The sequence below is a fragment of the Danio rerio genome, chromosome 20, assembly GCF_052040795.2.
Source record: "Danio rerio strain M-AB ecotype USA chromosome 20, GRCz13ab, whole genome shotgun sequence".
Taxonomy (NCBI): domain Eukaryota; kingdom Metazoa; phylum Chordata; class Actinopteri; order Cypriniformes; family Danionidae; genus Danio; species Danio rerio.
In genome coordinates, this window is record NC_141040.1 from 57,275,001 (window position 1) to 57,300,078 (window position 25,078).

The 25,078-nt window shown below is 40.6% G+C and overlaps 3 protein-coding genes across 35 annotated transcripts in view; 2 read left to right on the forward strand and 1 right to left on the reverse strand.

The window, feature by feature from the left end:
- pycr3 (pyrroline-5-carboxylate reductase 3) overlaps positions 1–5,888 on the forward strand; it is a 540,655-nt gene extending 534,767 nt beyond the window's left edge. Inside the window, exon 6 of the transcript XR_015517754.1 lies at positions 5,557–5,888. The gene's annotated coding sequence lies outside the window, so the exon portion shown is untranslated. The remainder of the gene's footprint in view (positions 1–5,556) is intronic.
- irf4l (interferon regulatory factor 4 like) overlaps positions 1–15,098 on the forward strand; it is a 19,379-nt gene extending 4,281 nt beyond the window's left edge. The window contains exons 3-8 of one of the 4 annotated variants that reach the window (XR_015518962.1): positions 613–698; positions 807–1,011; positions 3,846–4,160; positions 8,658–8,758; positions 11,417–12,932; positions 14,811–15,098. Coding sequence is in view for 1 of the 4 variants with exons in the window: in XM_087298902.1 (XP_087155028.1) it covers positions 613–698; positions 807–1,011; positions 3,846–4,160; positions 8,658–8,758; positions 11,417–11,584 (875 nt within the window). In the remaining 3 variants the exon portion in view is untranslated. Of the gene's footprint in view, positions 1–612; positions 699–806; positions 1,012–3,845; positions 4,161–8,657; positions 8,759–11,416; positions 14,429–14,810 lie in introns of those variants that run through there. The other 3 variants (XR_015518961.1, XR_015518963.1, XM_087298902.1) reach the window with 3 other exon arrangements.
- ncoa7b (nuclear receptor coactivator 7b) overlaps positions 15,091–25,078 on the reverse strand; it is a 52,369-nt gene continuing 42,381 nt past the window's right edge. For 4 of the 30 annotated variants that reach the window (XR_015517925.1, XR_015517911.1, XR_015517923.1 and 1 more), the window contains exons 12-17: positions 22,932–23,054; positions 22,124–22,276; positions 21,954–22,049; positions 20,021–20,094; positions 17,259–18,498; positions 15,091–15,613 (exon numbers count right to left, since the gene is read on the reverse strand). Coding sequence is in view for 5 of the 30 variants with exons in the window: in XM_087297757.1 (XP_087153883.1) it covers positions 18,366–18,498; positions 20,021–20,094; positions 21,954–22,049; positions 22,124–22,276; positions 22,932–23,054 (579 nt within the window). In the remaining 25 variants the exon portion in view is untranslated. 30 annotated transcript variants of the gene reach the window in all.

Below are 25,078 nucleotides of genomic sequence, written 5' to 3' on the forward strand. Positions count from 1 at the left end.
CACACACACACAACATGCACACACACACAATCACACACAATCTCACACACACACACACACACACACACACACACACACACACACACACACACACACACACACACACACACATATACGCACACACACACATACATATACGCACACACACACACACACACCACACAGCCATATAAAGTCTACCGCATCATCCCTGAGGGACATAAAGCAGGCACACACACACACACACACACACCCACACACACACAATCATACACACATACACAATCTCTCTCACACACACACACACACTTGAACACGTGTATATAATATTAATATATTCTACACTATTACTGAATATATAAAACAAGCAAAAAATAAATAAAGTGTAAATGATGACAATATGTTTTTAATTATTTAATAATCCTCCATTTGAAATCAGCCCTACATCATTTATAACAGTATTACTCATTATTTTTAATACACAGATCTGATATATGAACGCTTTAAAATGTTTTTAAAACCTTTAAATTAACATTTTAAAGGTATTAAAGTTATCTCTTATCATTTATTAATTTACAGAAATAAAATGGATTGTTTACAATTAAATTTAAGCATATTTTTCCTTCATTTCAGCACCAAAATCATACGAGAGAGTTTCCACCAGCTCAGTTCCTTATAACTACCCATTTTATCCTGCATTTGAGTCTGTGGAGGGTCAGGTAACACATGAAGCTGTTTAACCCACACTAAACTGAACTCTAGACTGATCTGATGCTCTGATAATGCGAAAGAATGTATGACTTACCAATCAGGTGATGTCTGTGCAGGTGTGTAACTTCCTGTCAGCTGCTGACCGGAGCTGGAGGGACTTCCTGTGTGAGCAGAAGCCGCTGTCAGATGTTCAGTACAGCCAGAGCTCATGCTGGAACACTGCTGTTTATTCTGGATCTTTCTACAACTACAGCTCCACCGACCTGCCTCCGTCACAATTCAGCCTGGACATCCAGCCTGCAGGGGGCAGCATACTGACAGGTACACACACCGCTGGCAACAGCCCAGCAAACACCAAGAAATGGCCCAGCCACAGCCTTCAAGACACATCAAAACAGCCTTGCCACCAGCTAGAATTAGCCTAGCAATGCCCTATAAACATTGTAGCTACTACAGAGCAAAAGTTCAGCAACAACCTAGCAAACTCTTAGTAACCACCTACAAACACACCTTAACAACCTAGCAGTCACCATGAAAAAAGCCTAGCAACCACTTAGAAAAAACTTAGAAACAGCCCAGCCGTAGCCACACAATAACCTTAAAGCAACCTGGCAACCACCTGGAAACAGCTTAGCTACTACCTAGAAACAGCCCAACTATAGCCTAGCAACCTCCTAGAATCAGCCTAGCTATAGGCTTACAACCACCTTTAAAGAACCAAGCAGCTTCTTAGAACAAGTTCAGCAACAACCTAGCAAACTCTTAGCATTCACCTAGAAACATACCATAACAATCTAGCAGCCTAGCAACCACTTTAAAAACCTAGCAACTGCCTTGTAACATCCTAGAAACAGCCCAGCTATAGGCTTGCAAGTATCTTAAAACAACCTGGCAACCACCAAGAAACAGATTGGCAACCTCCTAGAACCAGGCTGGCTATAGCCTTACAACCACCTTTAAAGAACCTAGCAACTTCTTTGATAATGTTCAGCAACAATCTAGCAAACTCTTAGCAACCACCTAGAAACAGCCTAGCAAAACCCTAGAACAGGCCTAGCAACCGCTTAAAAAACTAGCAACTGCCTTGCAGGATCCTAGAAACAGCCTAGCTACTACCTAGAAACAGTCCAGCGATAGCCCTTCACCCACCTTAAAACAACCTGGCCACCACTTAGAAACAACCTAGCAACCTCCTAGGAACAGCCTAGCTACTACCCAAAAACAGCCCAGCAACTACCTTAGAAACAGCCAAACAACCACATAGAAACAGCCTAGTAACAACCTCCTAGAATCAGCCTAGCTATAGCCTTACAACCACATTAACATAACCTAACAACCTCTTAGAACAAGTTCAGCAACAACAAAGCAACCACCCAGAAACAGCCTAGCAACAACCTAGAAAAACCTAGAAACAGCCTCGCAACCTCCTAGAATCAGCCTAGCTATAGCCTTACAACCACATTAACATAACCTAACAACCTCTTAGAACAAGTTCAGCAACAACAAAGCAACCACCCAGAAACAGCCCAGCAACAACCTAGAAAAACCTAGGAACAGCCTCGCAACCTCCTAGAATCAGCCTAGCTATACCCTTGCAACAACCTTAAAAGAACCTGGCAACCACCTAGAATCAGCCTAGCAACCTTCAAGAATCTGCCAAGCTATAGCCTTGCAACCACCTTAAAACGAACTGGCAACCATCTAGAAACAGCCTAACAACCTCCTAGAAACAGCCTAGAAACCTCCTAGAAACAGCCTAGCAACCTCCTAGAATCAGCTTAGCAACCTTCAAGAATCAGCCTAGCTACAGCCTTGCAACCAGCTTCAAATGACCTGGCAACCATCTAGAAACAGCCAGCAACCTTCTAGAAACAGCCTAACAACCTCCTAGAATCAGCCTAGCAACCACCTAGAAATGGCCTAGCAACCTCCTAGAATCAGCCTAGCAACCACCTAGAAACAGCCTAGCAACCTTCAAGAATCAGCCTAGCTATAGCCTTGCAACCAGCTTAAAATGACCTGGCAACCATCTAGAAACAGCCAGCAACTACCTAGAAACAGCCTAACAACCTCCTAGAATGGCCTAGCAACCTTCTAGAATCAGACTAGCAACCACCTAGAAACAGCCTAGCAACCTCCTAGAATCAGCCTAGCTACTACCTAGAAATAGCCCAGCAACAACCTAGCAACCTCTTAAAAACAGCCAAACCACCACCTAGAAACAGCACAGTTATAGGTTTACAATCACCTTAAAAGAACCTAGCAACCTTACAGAAAACGTTCAGCAACAACCTAGCAACCACTTAGAAACAGCCTAACACCCTCCTGGAAACAGCCTAGCCTCTACCTAAAAACAGCCTAGCAACTTCCTAGAATCAGCCTAGATAATACATACAATCAGACAAGCTATAGCTATGCAACCACCTTAAATGACTCGGCAACCACCTAGAAACAGCCTAGCAACCTCCTAGAATCAGCCTAACTAGAAACAGCCATGCAACAACCTAGCAACCTCTTAGAAACAGCCACCTAGAAACAGCCTAGCTATAGACTTATAACCACATTAAAATAACCTAGCAATCTCTTAGAACAAGTCCAGCAACCACCTAGAAAAAAGCCTAGCAATGACCTGGCAACCACCTAGAAACAGCTTAGCAACGACCTGGCAACCACTTAAAATTAGCCTAGCTATTTCCAAACAACCATTTTAAAATGACCTGCCAACTATCTAGAAACAGCATAGCAACCTCTAAGAAACAGCCTAGCAACGACCTGGCAACCACCTAGAAACAGCTTAGCAACGACCTGGCAACCACTTAAAATCAGCCTAGCTATTTCCAAACAACCATTTTAAAATGACCTGCCAACTATCTAGAAACAGCATAGCAACCTCTAAGAAACAGCCTAGCAACGACCTGGCAACCACCTAGAAACAGCTTAGCAACGACCTGGCAACCACTTAGAATCAGCCTAGCTATATCCTTACTACCGTCTTAAAACGACCTGGCAACCATCTAGACACAGCCCAGCTATAGCCATGGCAACCACCTTAAAACATAAATGGGTGGACGTAAACATAGCTAGTGAGTCTCATCAGTGTGTGTGTGTGTGTGTGTGTGTGTGTGTGTGTGTGTGTTCTCTACGGTCTCTCTCAGATGTGCGTCTGCAGGTCAGTGTGTTCAGCGGAGAGTCTCTGCTCACAGAAGTCACCGTCTCCAGTGTTGAGGGCTGTCGGCTGGCCCCTGAGGACCCCAGCTGGACCTACGGCGGCCCCGAGCTGGTTCCTCTGCCCCAGCAGGAGTGCAGGGGAGCGCTGGAGGGTGGGGTCCTGCTGTGGATGAGCCCCGATGGCCTGTACGCCCGCCGCTGCTGCCAGAGCCGCGTTTACTGCGACGCCACACACACACGACTGCTCAAACTGGACACACAGCAGACATGCAAACTACTGGACACGCAGATCTTCCTCACAGGTCAGAAGCAGAGTAGAATTATCAACCATCCTGTATATTTTCCCCATTTCTGTTTAACGGAGGGAAGATTTTTTTTAAACATATTTCTAAACAATAGTTTAATAACTCATCTCTAATAACTGATTTATTTTCTCTTTGTCGTGATGACAGTAAATAATATTAGACTAGATATTCTTCAAGACACTTCTATACAGCTTAAAGTGACATTTAAAGGCTTCACTAGGGTAATTAGGGTAAAGTTAGGGTAATTAGGCACAGTGGAGGTTCTAGTTTAAATGGCACCCTGTCCAAAGCACCCACTACACCCCCAGATTTATATTGTTATGTTTATTTTTAATACAAATAACAATTTATTTATATGTATTATTAATAATAATAATATTATTATACAATTATTATTCTAAAAAATAACATTAATCAATCCTAAATGTTACTGGAAAACTATTTAACAACTGGATTGACATGCTAAGATCACCGAAGAAATCTTTTGCACGAATATTAATTATGATAATTCCATAGAATGCAAATGAGCAATATCACACTCGTAGCAGTGTGCTATGGCTGTATATCAGCACTGGTGGGAGGTGTGCGTTGGCAACAACAGTTCAACAGTGCGTTTATACAACAGTTCGACGGCACAATCTTGTACATAAAAAAGAAAATCAAACACAGAGAGACGAAACCCTTTTGTATTAGGAACTACTTTCTTCCACCATTCATTCACATCTGCAGCTGACGTCAGAACAGCAGAAGCCGTTACTAATTCACCAACGTCACTTTAGAGCTAGCGTTTGAATGGCTGCGTCCGAAACCGCCTACTACTCAGTAGGTACTGCATTTGAATTTAAACGTACTACTCGGCCGTTAGAAAAGTGCGTTCTATACAGTATGAACGTGAAAATTATGAATGGAATTCGGACGTACTACATCCGCCATTTTGTCATGGTCACGTGACCTACCTGCGTTAGTTGCGTCGCTTTACTTCCATTCATAAATTCGCTCGCGGGGCATCATGGGATAGCGCCGCATGCATGCGATGCGCACTCCGGAATCTCGCCGGAAGTAGTAAGTCATCCGGGTACTTCTCGCATACTGATTTTTGAATTCTATGAATTCGGACATACTACTCGGCTCACATACTGATTTAAGCATACTATATAGTATGGAAGTATGCGGTTTCGGACGCAACCAACGACTCTCTATAGCGTAATGTGAAGCGGCGCTTCTGGTGTGTGACGCCCTTAAGGTGAAGACAAAGCAGCAAGTTTTGCTCACATTGTAAGACTATAAGGCTGAACGTGACATGAAATGCCGTCAGTCTACAGAGATTTCTCCATACAGTCTATTACAGTCCGCAGTATTTCTCTGTTGCCGTCGGTATTGTGACGGGTGTCAGGTGTCCCAGCGTTTACCCGGAGACTTTAAGGAATAAAAAAAAGCAGACAGAAACTATTCTGCTATTCATATTGGCCTTTATGCGTTTCTCCTAAGTGCTGTCGACTACATACATGACAGTCAACGACAAAAGAGAAAGAAAAAGACACTCAAACATCCGTCGCAAAATAAAATTTTACATTATCGAAATGAACTGAACTGAGCTCCCATACATGCATGCTTACATCTCAAAAGGTAAAACAACCACAGGAATATTCCTCTTAAAGAGGACATTTATACACAATGCATATCAAACATTAAGCGAACGTTACAATATCACAATAATTAACCTCGAAAAAAACTGAGCAATCATTAACTTACCCGACTGCTGTTGTGTTTGCGATAAGGAGGGACGAGGCTGAATCCAGCTTCTTATTCGCAGCTTCTTATTGACTCTATCCAGTCCACCTTAAAAACCACGAGGCTTCCGTTTTCAGCTTTTTAATTTGCGCTCAGGAAAACACACTGGCTGCGTCCGAAACTGCCTACTACTCAGTAGGTACTGCATTTGAATTTAAACGTACTACTCGGCCATTAGAAAAGTGCGTTCTATACAGTATGAATGTGAAAAGTATGAATGGAATTTGGACGTACTACATCCGCCATTTTGTCATGGTCACGTGACCTATCTGCGTCAGTTGCGTCGCTTTACTTCCATTCATAAATTCGCTCGCGGGGCATCATGGGATAGAGCAGCATGCATGGGATGCGCATACTGATTTTAGCGTACTATATAGTATGGAAGTATGCGGTTTCGGACGCAGCCAACGACTCTCTATAGCGTAATATGAAGCGGCGCTTCTGGTGTGTGACGCCCTTAAGGTGAAGACAAAGCAGCAAGTTTTGCTCACATTGTAAGACTATAAGGCTGAACGTGACATGAAATGCCGTCAGTCTACAGAGATTTCTCCATACAGTTTATTACAGTCCGCAGTATTTCTCTGTTGCCGTCGGTATTGTGACGGGTGCCAGGTGTCTCAGAGTTTACCCGGAGACTTTAAGGAATAAAAAAAGCAGACAGAAACTATTCTGCTATTCATATTGGCCTTTATGCGTTTCTCCTAAGTGCTGTCGACTACATACATGACAGTCAACGACAAAAGAGACAGAAAAAGACTCAAACATCCGTCGCAAAATAAAATTTTACATTATCGAAATGAACTGAACTGAGCTCCCATACATGCGTGCTTACATCTCAAAAGGTAAAACAACCACAGGAATATTCCTCTTAAAGAGGACATTTATACACAATGCATATCAAACATTAAGCGAACGTTACAATATCACAATAATTAACCTCGAAAAAAACTGAGCAATCATTAACTTACCAGACTGCTGTTGTGTTTGCGATAAGGAGGGACGAGGCTGAATCCAGCTTCTTATTCGCAGCTTCTTATTGACTTTATCCAGTCCACCTTAAAAACCACGATGCTTCCGTTTTCAGCTTTTTTATTTGCACTCAGGAAAACACACTGGCTGCGTCCGAAACTGCCTACTACTCAGTAGGTACTGCATTTGAATTTAAACGTACTACTCGGCCGTTAGAAAAGTACGCTCTATACAGTATGAATGTGAAAAGTATGAATGGAATTCAGACGTACTACATCCGCCATTTTGTCATGGTCACGTGACCTACCTGCGTCAGTTGCGTCGCTTTACCCCCAATTATGAATTCATTCGCAGGGCATCATGGGATAGCGCAGCATGCATGCGATGCGCACTCCAGAATCTCGCCGGAAGTAGTAAGTCATACGGGAACTTCTCGCATACTAATTTTCGAATTCTATGAATTCAGACATACTACTCGGCTCGCATACTGATTTTAGCATACTATATAGTATGGAGGTATGCGGTTTCGGACGCAGCAACTGAGCTTATCATGCCGTTCTGGCGCCATCTTGTGGACAACGTCAACCGTCTTTGGCCACCGACGAGCTCTCTAAGCAATTGTAAATATTTTAAAATAGGCACTATTCTTGCAAATAAACTGCATAGTTGCAATCTAAACAACTACAATCTTCACTAACAAAGCCTCAAAAGTACATTTGTTTGTCTAACAATATTACTGTATAAAAATAAAAAATAAAACTGTAGCGTCTCTGCTTGTTGCTGGCTGTATGTGGGCGGAGTAATACACAGTGAAGGGTGAGGAGGCCTTTGTGTGATGTTACTGGCAAAATATCGCACGGCTATCAGCCAATCAAATTCAAAAACCAGACAGAACTCTTGTATAAAAATAAATAAATCATCTGTTGTCTTAGACCCGACTCATGGCTGATAATTAATCTTATGAAGTCTTATCTCCCTGACTGTTTATCCCTCCTTTCTGCTTTATAGCTATCATATTACATAAACTTCTGCGTGCAGACACCTCTACATAAAAAGCTGTAAAATGTGCATGAGCGGCGCATTATTTATCAGCGTGCATGCAAACAACCGGGATTCCCACAGGAGCGCATGTGAGGCGCACGGGAATGGTTTTCTGCATAGAAAACAACAAACTTGCCGTGCAAAAGATGGCAAGTATGAACAGCCCCCAACGTCTTTATTCTGGGATTGCCACTTCAAATTAATACACTTGCATAAAGTAAATTGTATCTCAATGCTTTTACTAGGGGACGTTTGTTTGTCCCCATGCCGCCCCCAGCAAGATGCCACCCTGGGCGATCGCCCATGTTGCCCATGCCTAAATCTGTCACTCATTAGGCAAGTCATTGTATAACAGTGGTTTTTTCTGGAGACAATCCAAAACTAATATAGCTTAAAGGGGTTAATAATATTGAGCTTTAAATGTGTTCAAAACAATCAAAAACTGCTTTTATTCCAGCCGAAATAAAAAAAATAAGACTTTCTCAAGTAGAAAAAACATTAGAGGAAATACTGTGAGAAACTCCTGAATCTGTTCAACATCATTTGGGAAATATTAGACCAATAAATTCACAGGATAATGAATCATTTTGACTTCAGCTGTACACACATCCTATTTTCTGCTAGCAGTATTACTAACTGTAAGGGGTGAGTTGTTGAACTGTAAGTTGATCATCTCTGTCTTGCTTTATTCAGAACTGCAGGCTTATGTGCTTCATGCTCGGCCTCCTCCACGTTTCTATGCACAGCTGTTATTTGAGAGTTATGACCGCTCAGAACGACCGCTGACTGTCCAGGTACTGAATTATGACACTCACAATAATAATAATAATAATACTAATAATAATGGCAGCATGTTCGAGCTTGTTCGAGTCCTGGCTGGGCCATTTGGCATGTCAGTGTGGAGTTTGCATGTTCTCCCTGTGTTGTTGTGGGTTTCCTCCGGGTGCTCCAGGGGTCCGTTCTTCGTACCTCGCTTAAATGAAGATGATTTGGCAGATCCTGGATCTTTTAATCTTGATAACTGATCTCTCGCTAATTTGGTTCTTCAAACAGGTTCGTGAATCAGATTAAAATGTCTGGATGAACTGATCTGAGATCGCTGCGTGTGTTGTAAAGGACAGATCTATCCATCCTCGAAATCATGATCAGCAATGGAACGATTGGCTGATGGCACAGCAGCGTAGTGACATCATCTGATTAATATTCAATTATCCATGTGAGCAAAATTACATCAAATTAGCAGAAACGGTTTGTTAAATATGACACGCAATAACTCTCCACATTTGTTGTGAGCTGCAGGCTTTACACTTTCATGTGTCAAGAGTATTCATCATGTATTTCAATGCAAATCAATGTATTTAGTTCTACATTTAGAAAAGATTTTCTTTATTATAGTAGCCGTTTTTTAATCGGTGTAAAGAATAACTGGTTGTTTACAAAAGCATTTTTATATTGGTAAAGGCGTCTGCAACTTTTGTGAAGCATCAAATCACCGGCATATTAACTATCAAAACATGTTTATGACTGCTGAAATGTATTATTGCTTTAAAAAAGTTCATATCAATAAGTTTTCTCTGTGCACCACCAGGTGGCAGTCTTTGTACTTTCATTTCGAGAGTGCAGATTGCACAAGTTTTATTAATATATATAACTTTATTTATTATATTAATAGCTATAACTTTATATATATATATATATATATATATATATATATATATATATATATATATATATATATATATATATATAGTTTAATTCAGAAATTCAGAACATACTTTCTGTATTATCTTTGCTTGAACTAAGCGGATCTAATCCTGTTTATATGGATTGAACCTGCTCCCGATCAGGTTTAAGCTAGCAGAACTGTTGCTATGACAACAACTCTCGGATCAGCTTTGAAGAACGAAACGATCCTGGATCATGTCAAATTGTCAATATCCAAATCCAGCTAACTGAGTAATCCACGTACGAAGAACGGACCCCAGGTTCCCCCGCAGTCCAAACACATGCGCTATAGGGGAGTTGATGAACTGAATTGGTTATAGTATATGGAGCGAATGAGTGTGTATGGTGTTTCCCAGTACTGGGTTGCGGCTGGAAAGGCATACGCTGTGTAAAACATATGCTGGAATAGTTGGCGGTTCATTACGTTGTGGTGACCAAAATGAAAACTAAGTTTTAACCTGTGTTTACAAAACAACAATGTACTGTAAATGGATCCTGAGCATGCAGATCCACACTGTATTCTGTATGCCAGGTCAGTAGGGGGCACACACAGAGAACTGTCCAGATATTGACACTCTGTTGAGGTCTTCAAAAAATATAACAACACCTGATGTGCATGTGACTTCATTCTCCATACGAGAGGTGTCTTTAAGCTGCCATCATTAAAAAAGCCGTCTATATAAAGTATTAAATAAAGCCGGGAAAATAAGTATTGAGCACCTCACCATTTTTCTCTGGTGCTGTTGACTCGAGTTTTTCCACAGGTGTAGGTAACGGCAAAATAACTCCATATATGCAAAGAAAACAAAACTACTTAGTTAACAAATGAAGTTCTGGGAATAAAATGAAGAAGTACTGAACACATGAAGAAAGGGGGGTGTATTCCAGCAGTGAAAGTCCAGACAGCAGCTGAAATCTCTCAGTAGTTCTTCAGCAAGCCTCTGCCCTTCCTCAGTGTAAATGAATATCAGCTGCTTCAGTCCAACATCTACATCAGCAGGAGGATGAAGATGAACCCAGGGTGGACATTTCAGCAAGACAATGATCCAAAACACAGCCAAGGAGACTCTCAGATGCTTTCAGAAAAAGAAAATCAAGCTGTAAAATGGTCCAGCCACTCACCTGATCCAAATCCAATAGAGAATACAAAATAAAGCTCAGATTTGATAGACGAGACCCACAGAAGCATCAAGATTTTACACTCTGTTGAAGTCTGTGAGAAACTCACACCTGAGGAATGCATGAAGCTTCATTCTCCATATGAAAGGAAGGTCTGTTAAGCTGCCATCATCAACAAAGCCTTCTATATAAAGTGTGAAACACATTTCAGTGTTTCAGCACTTTCTCCTGTCATTTAATTCTCACCACACACAGCTCATCTTTTGTTTTATTTTTTTTATGTTTGCATTGTTTGGGTTTTTACCAAAATCTGCTTCAACTCCATGTCAACAGCTCCTTTGGATATTGTATCCCCAGGAAAGCAACATGACAATGTGCTCAATACGCATTTCCCCTGCTGTATATTAACTATAGTTTCATATTTTCTGTCATTATTCTGATTTGTCGATGACAGTGCTTTATGGCATTGTTTTTAATACACTACCCCTGCCTTTAAATAAACATTTGTAATGTTGTGATTTCTCCTGGTGGTTGATTTAATGGATTATCATGCTTCTAATAAAATCTCTATGGGAAAGTGAACTGTAGTGTCTTCTGCTGCCCTGTAGGTGGAGCCACTGTTCGCCCGTCAGCTGATACTCCTCCTACAACAGGGCGGAGTTAGTCACATCCGACACGCCCACGACCTTTCTCCTTTGACGGCAGAGCAGATTCACCCGACCTTTCAGGACCACGCCAGTGGAGTTCAGACTCATGGCAACTTCACCCACCAGTGACGCCAGAGACAACCATTGATTTAAATGCGCATATTAATTATATTAAACATACCTATGGGATGTTGCTATGGAATTTAGCAACTTAATGCATTAATACAGGATATGAGAGTTCTAATATTTACAATACATACAGCTGAAGTCAGAATTATTAACCCTTCTGTATGTTTTTTCCCTCCAATTTCTGTTCAACAGAGAAAAGATTTCTAATCATAATAATTTTAATAACTCATGTCTAATTACTGACTTATTTTATCTTTAAGACACTTCTATACAGCTTAAAGTGACATTTAAAGGCTTAATTAGGTTAATTAGGGTAAAGTTAGGGTAATTAGGCAAGTCATTAATGATGGTTTGTTCTGGAGACACTCCAAAACTAATATTGCTTAAGGGGGCTAATAATATTGATTATTAAAAACTAATTAAAAACTGCTTTTATTCTTGCCGAAATAAAACAATTAAGACTTTATCCAGAAGAACAAATATTATAGGAAATACTGTGGAAATTTCCTGAATCTGTTCAACATCAGTTGGGAAATATTAGACAAAGAAATAAAAGTTCACGAGAGGGCGAATTATTCTGACTTCAGCTGTATATTAATATTCTCATATATAATATTCTTATATACACAGCTCTATGCAAAATAATATCAAAACACTTGGAAGTTTTTTGTTTTTCCGCTTTTTTACACATATTTGAATATTGTTTTTATTCTGATAATATTTCTTCTGAATCTAAAAGAAAAATATTGTAATTTAAGGGATTTTTATTAGATAATGCCAACTGTTTTCATTTGTTGCTATTATAAATCCAGGTTATGCAGCAAATATTGATTTCAAAGTTCAATGTTTGACTGAAAATTAATATAAACAATCTGAAAAATGCCACATCTGTTGTGGTATGCAACAAAAAAACTATTTGAAAGAAATAACATCTGTAGTTCATAGAAAATAAAATTAAATTTGTTTTTTGTTGTTTTGTAGCTCAAACACAACTTTAAATTGTAAATCTTTTTATAAAATCTAATTCCACTTTATTAGGTATACCTTACTAGTACTGGGTTGGATCCTGCTGGAAGCAGCCATCAGAAGATGACATGGTTAACATCAATACTAGGCTGTTGCATTGGCATGATGCGTATACATACTAATGGACCCAAAGTGTGCCAAGAAAATCTCCCCCACACCATTACACCACCACCACCAGCCTGAACCGCTGACACAAGGCAGGATGGATCCATGCTTTCATGATGTTGAGGTCAAATTGTGAGCCGAGCATCTGAATGTGTCAGCAGAAATGGAGACTCATCAGAGCAGCAACGTTTCTCCAGTCTTCTATTGTCCAGTTTTGGTGAGTCTGTGTGAATTGTAGCCTCAGTTTCCTGTTCTTAGCTGACAGGAGCGGCACCCGGTGTGCTCTTCTGCTGCTGTAGCCCATCCGCCTCAAGGTTGGACGTGTTGTGTGTTCAGAGATGCTCTTCTGCAGAGCTCGGTTGTAACGAGTGCTTATTTGAGTTACTGTTGCCTTTCTATCAGCTGGAACCAGTCTGGCCATTCTCCTCTCTCCTCAACAAGGCATTTGTGTCCACAGAACTGCCGCTCGCTGGATATTTCCTCTTTGTCGGACCATTCTCTGTAAACCCTAGAGATGGTTGTGCATGAAAATTCTAGTAGATCAGCAGTTTCTGAAATACTCAGAGCAGCTTATCTAGCACTAACCATGCCACGTTCAAAGTCTCTTAACTCGCCTTTCTTCCCCATTCTGATGCTCGCTTAACAATGCAGCGGACCCTCTTGACCATGTCTACATGCCTAAATGCATTGAGCTGCTGCAATGTGATTGGCTGATAAGAAATTTGCGTTAACAAGCAGTTGGACAGGTGTACCTAATAAAGTGGCCGGCGAGTGTGGATGTTACTTATACTTTACATAAAAGTTTAAAAAGAAAAAAATAAGTATCCATTGAAAATATGAAAAAGTATTTTACTGATTCTGAAACCAGCAAAGGAGAAATACTTCCATGCCTGCCTGATTATATGATTAATAACTTTTTTGTGCTTATTTTTTATTTTTTTATTTCTCTGTTGGCACTGTGAGAGAACATCTCAGGGATTTAATCTGATGAAATGAATGTTTATTTTAGATATATTGAATGATATTTTCTATCTGCTTAATGCTAAAATATACAGTTGAAGTCAGAATTATTCGCCCTCCTGTTTATTTTTTCCCAAATTTCAGTTTAACAGAGAGCAGATTTCTTCAACACATTTCTAATCATAATAGTTTTAATAACTCATCTCTAATAACGGATTTATTTTCTCTTTGTCATGATGACAGTAAATAATATTAGACTAGATATTCTTCAAGACACTTCTATACAGCTTAAAGTGACATTTAAAGGCTTCACTAGGGTAATTAGGGTGAAGTTAGGGTAATTAGGCAAGTCATTGTATAACAGTGGTTTGTTCTGGAGACAGTCGATAAAAATATAGCCTTAAGGGGCTAAAAATATTGACCTTAAAATGGTGTTTAAAAAATTAAAAACTGCTTTTATTCTAGCCGAAATAAAACAAATAAGACTTTCTCCAGAAAAACAAATATTATCAGACATACTGTGAACATTTCCTGAATCTGTTCAACATCATTTGGGAAATATTTAAAAAAGAAAAAGGGGGGGCTAATAATTCTGACTTTAACTGTATATTGTAAACAGGCCCTGTACAAATGTGAAACTATAGATTATATAACAATTAAAAAAACAAAAAAATTGACATGAGTTATCAAACAATGAACTATTTTTAAGCTTTGATTTATGACAAAAGAATAAATAATGGCATTTTTATTCTACTTTATACATCTATGTATTAAATGTTACACAATATTAATACACCACAAAAAAATATATATTTTCTTAGATCTTTTGTCTTGTTTTTAGCTTAAATATCTAAAAGGTTTTATACATCAAGAAGCATTTTCTAGACATGTAAAACACTGTCTTGTTATCAGAAATAATATTTCAATATTGAGTGAGTTTTTCCTTAAAACAAGCAAAATAATCTGCCAATGGGGTAAGCCAAATAATCTTGTTTTTCCTTTTGACGTGGAACTATTTGTCTTACCGAATGGGCAGATTATTTAGCTTGTTTTAAGGGAAAACTCGCTTCATTTTGGCATATTGTTTTTGAATTTGTAATAATTTTTTTGGGGGGTTTTCACCTTTATGGGGTAGGACAGTAGAGAGAATTGTCAGGAAAGCATGGAGAGCAGCGAGAGGGGAAGGATCGGCATAGAACCGCGAGGCGGAATCGAACTCAGGTCGCCGTGAGCACCGGAGTGCATGTGTCGACGCATTAACCACTACACCACTGGCACCGACGGCATAATGTTTCTTAAAACAAGATTCTATGTTTTGCTTTAAGAATGTTTAGATTTAAGAAAAGCATTTTTTATTAACTGATTTAAAAGTTTGATCTAATGCTGTCTGTTCAACAAATAAACGGAGTCGCTCGTCTTTTCATTTATTGCATTTATTTGGTTGACTGTCGGACACAGAAATACACAATAAATATGACATCGACTGGCTAATATACGCAACGGCACAGTGTTTGAAATCAGAGACACTTTTAGAGTGAAACACCTGTAAACATTTATATTTCCCCCAACATGGAGCACGAATACGAGCACGGTTTGGTTATTTAATGCCCACAGATGCGGTTTAACAGTGAGATGTTCCTGAAGATCTCCATTAAAGAGATAGTTTACACAGAAGATGAGCATTTACAGTTCATTTACTCTGAAGATGACTTTTATTTTCCTCAGTGGGACATTAAAGATGATTTTCAGCTCAATCTGTGGTACTGATTTGTATAATGCAAGTCAATGGTTACCCGTTTTTGAGGTTCAAACAAACAAATCTAAATCAACCTGTAGCAAATGATGACACACTGAGCTCTCATGAAGAAAAACAATCAGCAATCTTTTAACAACATATGTTGCTCTATGCTAGTTTTTAACAGCAGATGGCGGCATTTGCTTGATTTTAACAAAAAAGGGCGCTCTAGGCTAGTTTGTTACAGCAGATGCCGCTCTAGGCTAGTTTTTAAGAGATAGATGGTGCTCTAAGATAGTTTTTACCATCAGGAGGCGCTCTAGGCTGGTTTTTAAACAGCAGATAGATGATGCTCTATGCTAGTTTGTAAAAGCAGATAGCTCCCAAAGTAGCTTTAAAAAGCAGGCAGCGCTCTAGGCTAGTTAGTATAAGCAGATGGTGTGCTAGCTAGGTTTTAACAGCAGATAGATGGTGCTCTATGCTAGTTTGTAAAAGTAGATGGTGCACTGGGCTAGTTCATAACAGCAGAAGGTGTTCAATGCTAGTTGTTTACCAGCAGATGACACTATTTGCTAGTTATTACCAGCAGATGGTGCTCTATGCTAGTTTTTAAAAGCAGATGACACTAATTGCTAGTTTTTAAACAGTAGGCGGTGCTCTATGCTAGTTTTTAAACAGCAGACTGCGCTCTAGGCTAGTTTTTAATAGCAGATAAATGGTGCTCTAGGCTAGCTTTTAACAAAAGACGGCGCTCTAGACTGGTTTTCAGCAGCAGACAGCGCTGTAGGCTAGTTTTTAATAGCAGATGGTGCTCTAGGCTAACTTTTAACAGCAGATAGATGGCACTCTAGGCTACTTTAAACCAGCAGATGGTGATCTAGGCGAGTTTTTAACAGCAGACAGCAGCAAATAACACCATCTGCTGTTAAAAACCAGCCTAGAGCGCAGTCTGCAGTTAAAAGCTAGCCTAGAGCACCATCTGCTGTTAAAAACTAGCCTAGAGCACCGCCATCTGCTGTTAAAAACTAGCATAGAGCGTCGCTATTTGCTGTTTAAAACTAGCCTAGAGTGCGTCTGCTGTTAAAAACTAGCCCAGAGCGTCAGCATCTAATGTTTAAAACTAGCCTAGAGCACCGTCTGCAGTTTAAAACTAGCCTAGAGCGCTGTCTGGTGTTAAAAACTAGCCCAGAGCGCCATCTGGTGTTTAAAACTGGCCCAGAGCGCAGTCTGCTGTTAAAAACTAGCCTAGAGCGTCGCTATCTGTTGTTTAAAAATAGCCTAGAGTGCGTCTGCTGTTAAAAACTAGCCTAGAGCGTCGCTATCTGTTGTTTAAAAATAGCCTAGAGTGCGTCTGCTGTTAAAAACTAGCCTAGAGCGTTGCCATCTGCTGTTAAAGACTAGCCTAGAGCGCCACCATCTGCTGTTTAAAACTAGCCTAGAGTGCTGTCTGCTGTTAAAAACTAGCCCAGAGTGCCATCTGGTGTTTAAAACTAACCTAGAGCGTCGCCATCTGCTGTTTAAAACTAGCCTAGAGCACCGTCTGCTGTTTAAAAAACTAGCCTAGAGCGCCATCTGCTGTTAAAAACTAGCCTAGAGCGCAGTCTGCTGTCAAAAACTAGCCCAGAACGCCTTCTGCTGTTAAAAACTAGCCTAGAGCGCTGCCATCTGCTGTTTAAAACTGGCCCAGAGCGCTGTCTGGTGTTTAAAACTAGCCTAGAGCACCATGTGCTGTTAAACACTAGCCTAGAGCGCGGCCATCTGCTGTTTAAAACTGGCCCAGAGCGATGTCTGGTGTTTAAAACTAGCCTAGAGCGCCCTCTGGTGTTTAAAACTAACCTAGAGCGCCGCCTGCTGTAAAAAGCTCAGAAATTGATTCTCAGCAAGAACGATATTTCACCACAGCTCAAAGATTAAACCTAATTTTATTGTAAATAATGTTGGATTTCCTGCACAGCGTGATCATTTGCCTTCATAAGAGCCATTTATAGTGGTTTTTAACTTTCAAACAGGTTGACTTGTACTAAACGATTCACCAAGGACCACAGATTCAGCTCAAAATCGTCTTTAATCTCCTAATGAAGAAAAACCCATCTCAGAGAGCCTCATCCTCTGTAATTTTACATCTTTGTATGAACTATCGCTTCAACTCCAGCAATTGTGCATCTGCATCAAAAGGTGAGCCCATATAATCGTGCTACCACGAAACAGGAAGTGACATCAGTCAATGAGTGATTGCATACACAAACACACAGTGAAGTGGTGAACCTGAATGAAAAAAAAAACCTGAAAGGAAAATCCGGCGTGTTTATCATAGTGTTCACAAATAATACTGGCATCTCTTCATTTCACCTGCTTCCCTTTCCAAATACCCAAGAAAACATCCCTAAAATATGTCAGATCAGTAAAAGGATCATCACGCAGGTGTGTGCTTACACATCACGTCCAATATATATATATACATTTATATTTATACAGACATTTATATGTATATAAAAAACTCAAATAGAAAACCAAATATAAAACATTGCAGAACAAGGCAAATAAAAATGCTTTGGTCAACAAAACCCACATACTGGCAGGAGGACGTCGATCACATTTATACCAGCTCCAAACGCGGCAAACGAACCAGCCAAATGTAACCAAAATACACTTTTGCGCTGTGCGACTGGCCTTGACGCAAAATATTTGGCGAAACTGTATTTCCCGAGAATCATACGCAGTCCAGAAAGCCATTCCTCGTCATTCACGTACACTTATATATGTGTGTTGGTTATACTTCAGCAGGAGAACATCTCTTGAGGATATTGCATGCTGGGATAGCTGTGAGTGGTTAAAACAGCCACAAGTTTCTTTCTCTAAACCAGATCAGCAAGTAGGAATGGATTTGCACTTTCTGTAGGTGTAAATCAGTCATGCCGTGAGCTCGTAAAAGTGTGTGGATGTGATGTGTGTGGCTCACTCGAAGGTCCAAACCTCCAGGTCCTGGATGGTGAAGTCCTGTTTGGAGGACAGTGGCTGATTGTTGAAGGTGGAGCATCTGGAGGTGGTGCCGTGGTAGAAATCAGCGTCCAGCCACAGCCCCAGACCCCTGAGAAAGGTGGTGATTACAAATCAAGGTTAAATTCAGTATAATCAGTGTTGCCAGAAAACTAGCCTAGAGGGCCGTCTGCTGTTAAAAACTAGTCTAGAGCGACGCCATCTGCTGTTTAAAACTGGCCCAGAGCGCTGTCTGGTATTTAAAACTAACCTAGAGCGTTGCCATCTGATGTTTAAAACTAGCATAGAGCGCCGTCTGCTGTTAAAAACTAGCCCAGAGCGCCATCTGGTGTTTAAAAAATGGCCTAGAGCGCTGTCTGGTGTTTAAAACTAACCAAGAGCGTTACCATCTGTTGTTTAAAACTAGCCTGGAGCGCCGTCTGCAGTTAAAAACTAGCCCAGAGCGCCATCAGGTGTTTAAAACTGGCCCAGAGCGCTGTCTGATGTTTAAAACTAGCCTAGAGCAATGTCTGCTGTTAAAAACTAGCCCAGAGCGCCATCTGGTGGTTAAAACTGGCCCAGAGCGCTGTCTGGTGTTTAAAACTAACCTAGAGCGTCGCCATCTGCTGTTTAAAACCAGGCTAGAGCGCCGTCTGCTACTAAAAACTAGAATAGAGCATCGCCATCTGCTGTTTAAAACTACCCTAGAGCATTTTCTGGTGTTTAAAACTAACCTAGAGCGTCGCCATCTGCTGTTTAAAACTAGCCTAGAGCATCGCCATCTGCTGTTTAAAACTAGCCTAGAGCGCCGTCTGCTGTTAAAAAATAGCCTAGAGCGCCACCATCTGCTGTTTAAAACCAGCCTAGAGCGCTGTCTGCTGTTAAAAACTAGCTCAGAGCGCCATCTGGTGTTTAAAACTGGCTCAGAGCACTGTCTGGTGTTTAAAACTAACCTAGAGCGTCGCCGTCTGCTGTTTAAAACTAGCCTAGAGCATCGCCATCTGCTGTTTAAAACTAGCCTAGAGCGCCGTCTGCTGTTAAAAAATAGCCTAGAGCGCCACCATCTGCTGTTTAAAACCAGCCTAGAGCGCTGTCTGCTGTTAAAAACTAGCCCAGAGCGCCATCTGGTGTTTAAAACTGGCTCAGAGCACTGTCTGGTGTTTAAAACTAACCTAGAGCGTCGCCATCTGCTGTTTAAAACTAGCCTAGAGCGTCGTCTGCTGCTAAAAAAACAGCCTAGAGCGCCGCCATCTGCTGTTTAAAACTAGCCTAGAGCGCTGTCTGGTGTTTAAAACTAACCTAGAGCGTCGCCATCTGCTGTTACAAACTAGCCTAGAGTGCCGCCATCTGCTGTTTAAAACTAGCCTAGAGCGCTGTCTGTTGCTAAAAACTAGCCTAGAGCGCTGTCTGTTGTTAAAAACTAGCCCAGAGCACCGTCTGGTGTTAAAAACTAGCCCACAGCACCATCTGGTGTTAAAACTGGCCCAGAGCGCCGTCTGGTGTTTACACTTGAATAGACTTGAAATACACAAAACCAAGCCCTGCCTACATCTGTACCTGTTCCAAAACCTTATAAACTTGTTTCATGCTGAGTTTGTACAGACGAGGGACAAACATGGTGTCTCTATACTCACTCTCCTCCTCCAATCTGAAGAGAATCTGTGTTCCCTTTTACAAAGTAGGAGTTTTCCCCTGTCCAGCGGTACACCTGAGGACAAACACACACAGTGCCATTCACTGAAGATCAACTGAAAAGCTCACTTAAGAGTCGTCAGCAGGGCCTAAAACTAACATTGTGCACACTTGCAATAGCTATTTACTTGAGGCATTCAAATATTCTTCACTGGCCACAAAACAGTAAGTGCATTATTTCATTAAAAGCATGCAGAACAAAGTGGAAAACATATAATACTAATTTGATTATTATTCAAATATTTTAATTGTTATTAAAGGTTCACGAAACCCTCGGGTACTTTTTTTTTGAGATGTTAACAGATTTGTGTGTGTGTTGAGCATCAGTTAAGACACTGTTAGCACCTGTCAGCTTTAATTGTGGGATACACTGGATAGTTTTGAGCTTTTGTCAGCTAATTTCAGCTTTTGGGTTTAAAATGATTTTTGGGGCGGATCAAAATCGGTGACGTAGAGCAAAACTGCAAGGGCAAAGATGACACGTCGGTTTCTCATTATTATTCATAGTGGAGTTTTCTTATCCTATAAGAAGAGCCGGCTGCTTAATTATTCATGACTGCACTTGCTTCCTGAAGGCAAGACAGACCTGCCAGTGCCAAACTGTGAGACACGGACCCACAGCACACAGTATTTAGCTGTTCATGTAGGGTCACGTGTTTGTTTCCATGATCCACAGGGTTTGTTGCATGTTTTTCCCCTGCGATGCTGTCAGGGCCGATACGGCAAAGCTGTGTGTGTGCAGCAAGTATTTTTGTCGGGAGAGCAGTTTGAGAATTGGAGAATGGCGGATGTTGTCTTTTTTCAGGAGTTCGTTCACATTTAGACACATCGCCGTGCTGCTGTGTTCACCTAAATCCTCCAGATTACCAGCAGGACTAATGGTTAAAACAGACAGGGCAAGGGACCTGCAGCACTGAGTCTGCATTCAGACCCGGCGATTGAGGGAGAAGTCCTCATTTATAGTGTTTACATAAACACCATTATCTTTATAATGGGTCACACTTTACAATAATGTTCATTAGTTAATGTTAATTAATGCATTTACTAACATGAACAAACAATGAACAATACATTTACTACTGTATTTGTTCATGTTAGTTAACGTTAATGAAAATACATTAGTTCATTGTTAGTTCATGTTAACTCATGGTGCATTAACTAATGTTAACAAGCATGGACTTGGATGTTAATAATGCATTAGTAAATGTTCAATTATGATTAATAAATGCTGAACATGTGTTGTTCATTTTAGTAAATGCATTAACTAATGAACCTTATTGAAAAGTGTTACCTTATAATGATATAAACTGTGGTTATCTGTATATAAATTTACGAATAACAATTAAGGCAGGGCAGTAAATCACTGTTTATTTCTTTGCATTGTAACTTTGTAAACTATAAACTCATGCGTCTCCTCACAGTTTGTGTCTCATATTGTGAGCTGACAGACTACAGTTGTTCGCTCCCCTTCTTCTCCCCTTCTGGCCACGCCCACTCCTGCCCTCGTAGAGCTCCACGCCCATTATGATGCATCTTTTGAAAAATTCTGAGGTAGACCTGAACCGAAAGTGGGGGGTGTCATGGCTCTTTAACAACAGACTTTCTTCATTAATTTTTGTTTTGTGTTTTAAAAGATGTACTATATGGGAGACTTGCTTTGTTTACCAAAGAAGTGGATCTAATTGAATTTGCACTGTTAAATAAAGAATAAAAAGGTATTACTTTAAATTATTATTAGTTACTAAACTGCCAAAATCATTCTGTATAAATTTGCAGATGTTTTTTGCTAAATTCTCCAGAGAAATATTGTGCACAGATTCTGTCTGGCCTTGCAGATTCCAAGTGTGTGTTCCACAATATTGTTCAGTAGCATACCTTAATCTCGGGGCAGAAGCTGTAGAGGAAGGTTTCTCCTGTGCCATAGTAGTGTTCACTCATTCTGAAAGGGTGTGTGGAAAACACTCCAAAAATCTGACGGAGGAAACGGAGTGTTAACATGACAGCAGTTTTACACACAGGCAGCGGTTGGACCGCAGTGTGTGTACCTGGTTGTCCATGTCTTTGATGACCATCAGCACAGGACAGTCCAGCACCATCAGGTTCCTGTAGAGTGTTTTCAGGCTGGTGCCGTGTACGACTGTACTATAGACCAGACGCCACGGATAACCCTGAACACGGGCTGGCAGACGAGTGGACAACTGTGCAGGAAAGAAACACACACTCACACACCAGAGATTTAAAACCTCCCCCCCCACACTGCTGTCAGTTTATTTGTTGCCGTTTCTGTGTGGAGTTTGCATGTTCTCCCCATCTTGGCGTTGGTTTCCTCCAGGTGCTCTGGTTTCTCCCACAAGTCCAAACACATGTGTTATAGGGGAATTGGCTAAATTGTCCGGAGTGTAAGAATTGTGAATGAGTGTGTAAGGATGTTTCCCAGAGATGGGTTGCAGCTGGAAGGGCATCCGCTGAGTAAAACATATGCTGGATAAGTTGGCGGTTCATTCCGCTGTGGCAACCCCAGATTAATAAAGGGAATAAGCCGAAAAGAAAATGAATGAATGAATCATCATGCAGTTTTTACACATTGAAATGCGACCTCACAAGCACACACACACACACACCTGGGAACGGTGGGTGAGGAGAACCAGCTCATTTGCATTTAAAGGCACAGGCTACAAAAACAGCTACACCTTGTTGTGACCCCAAAATGAGCATATCCTGCACTGTATGATAAATGATCTGATGGGTGTTTTGAGCTGAAAATTTACAGACACATTCTGGAGACACCAAAGACTGATCTAACATCTTGTAAAGAAAGTAAAATATGAGATCTTTATCAGAAAGGCAGCAGACCTTCTCAATGTGTGTGTCCTCTAGCAGTGCACTTGGGTCCAGCAGTGCTGGCAGGAGATCCACAGGCTCCTCGTCCTCAAAGCTGAAGCTCTGCCGTCTCTTGGCCTCATTAATGGTGATGATCTACAATAACAATCGTGCACGAACACAAGGAAAGTCGGGTTAGATGGGGTTGCCAGCTTTGTCACTACGAAATATGTATGTGCTTATTTGTGTGTGTTTGTGCATGTGTTCATATGTGTGTGTTTATGTCTGTGCGTGCATGTATATGTGTGCATATGCATGCGTTTTTGTGTGTGTGCATGGACATATATGTGTTTGTGTGTGCATGTGTTTACATGTGTGTTGATGTGTATGTGTGTTTGTATGCATGTGCTTTTGTGTGTTTGCATGCACAAATGTGTTTGTGTGTGTGTATGTGCTTATGTATGTGTTTAAGTGTGTGTGCATGCATATAGGCGTTTCTGCACATATGTATGTGTTTACGTACGTGTGTGCATGCACATATATGTGTTTGTGTGCACATTTGTATGTGTTTATGTATGTATGCTTATGTGTGTGTGCATGCACATATGTTTGTGTGCGCATATGTATGCGTTTATGTATGTGTGCATGCACATATGTGTTTGTGTGCAAATATGCATGTGTTTATTAATGTGTGTTTATGTGTGTGTGCATGCACATATGTGTTTGTGTGCGCATATGTATGTGTTTATGTATGTGTGTGTGCATGCACATGTGTGTGTGCGCGCATATGTATGTGTTTATGTGTGTGTGCATGCACATATGTATGTTTATTAATGTGTGTTTATGTGTGTGTGCATGCACACGTGTTTGTGTGCGCATATGTATGTGTTTATGTATGTGTGTGTGCATGCACATGTGTTTGTGTGCGCATATGTATGTGTTTATGTATGTGTGTTTGTGTGTGTGGATGCATGTGTTTGTGTGCACATATGTATGTGTTTATGTATGTGTGTGTGCATGCACACGTGTTTGTGTGCGCATATGTATGTGTTTATGTATGTGTGTGTGCATGCACATGTGTTTGTGTGCGCATATGTATGTGTTTATGTATGTGTGTTTGTGTGTGTGGATGCACGTGTTTGTGTGCACATATGTATGTGTTTATGCATGTGTGCATGCACATATGCGTTTGTGTTCGCATATGTATGTGTTCATGTATATGTGTTTATGTATGTGTGCATGCATATATGTGTTTGTGTGCGCATATGTATGTGTTTATATATTTGTGTTTATTTGTGTGTGCATGCACATATGCGTTTGTGTGCGCATATGTATGCATTTACATGTTAGTTTATGTGTTTGCATGCGCATATGTGCTTGTGTGTGTGTCTGTATGTGCTTATGTGTGTGTGTATGTGCTTATGTATATCTGTATGTGTGTGTTTGCATGCACATATATTTGTTTGTGTGCGCATTTGTATGTGTTTATGGATGTGTGTTTGTGTAAGTGTGTGTGTGTGTATGCATGTGCTTGTTTATGAGGTTGTGTGTGCATATGTATGCATGCACATATATGTGTTTGTGTGCGCATATGTATGCGTTTATGTATGTGTTTGTGTGTGTGTGCATGCACATATATGTGTTTGTGTGCGTATATGTATGTGTTTATGTATGTGTGTGTGTGCATGCACATGTGTTTTTGTGCACATATTTATGTGTTTACATGTGTGTTTGTGTGTGCATGCACATATATGTGTTTGTGGGTGTGTTTGTATGTGCTTATGTATATTTATGTGTGTGTGCATGCACATATGTGTTTGTGTGCACATATGTAGGTGTTCATGTATGTGTGTTTGTGTATGTGTGTGCATGCACATATATGTTTTTGTGCACATATTTATGTGTTTACATGTGTGTTTGTGTGTGCATGCACATATATGTGTTTGTATGTGTGTTTGTATATGCTTATGTATGTTTATGTGTGTGTGCATCCACAAATATGTGTTTGTGTGCACATATGCATGTGTTTATGTATGTGTGTGTGCATGTTTGCGCCACTAGGAATTTTGGGGTCCTATAAAAGAATATTTGAGGTTGGGCTGCCTGCTAGTACTGTTAAAACTAATAAAGCATATCTTTGGGGGCCCACAAAGCGCATGGGCCCTCACGCCCGATTCACA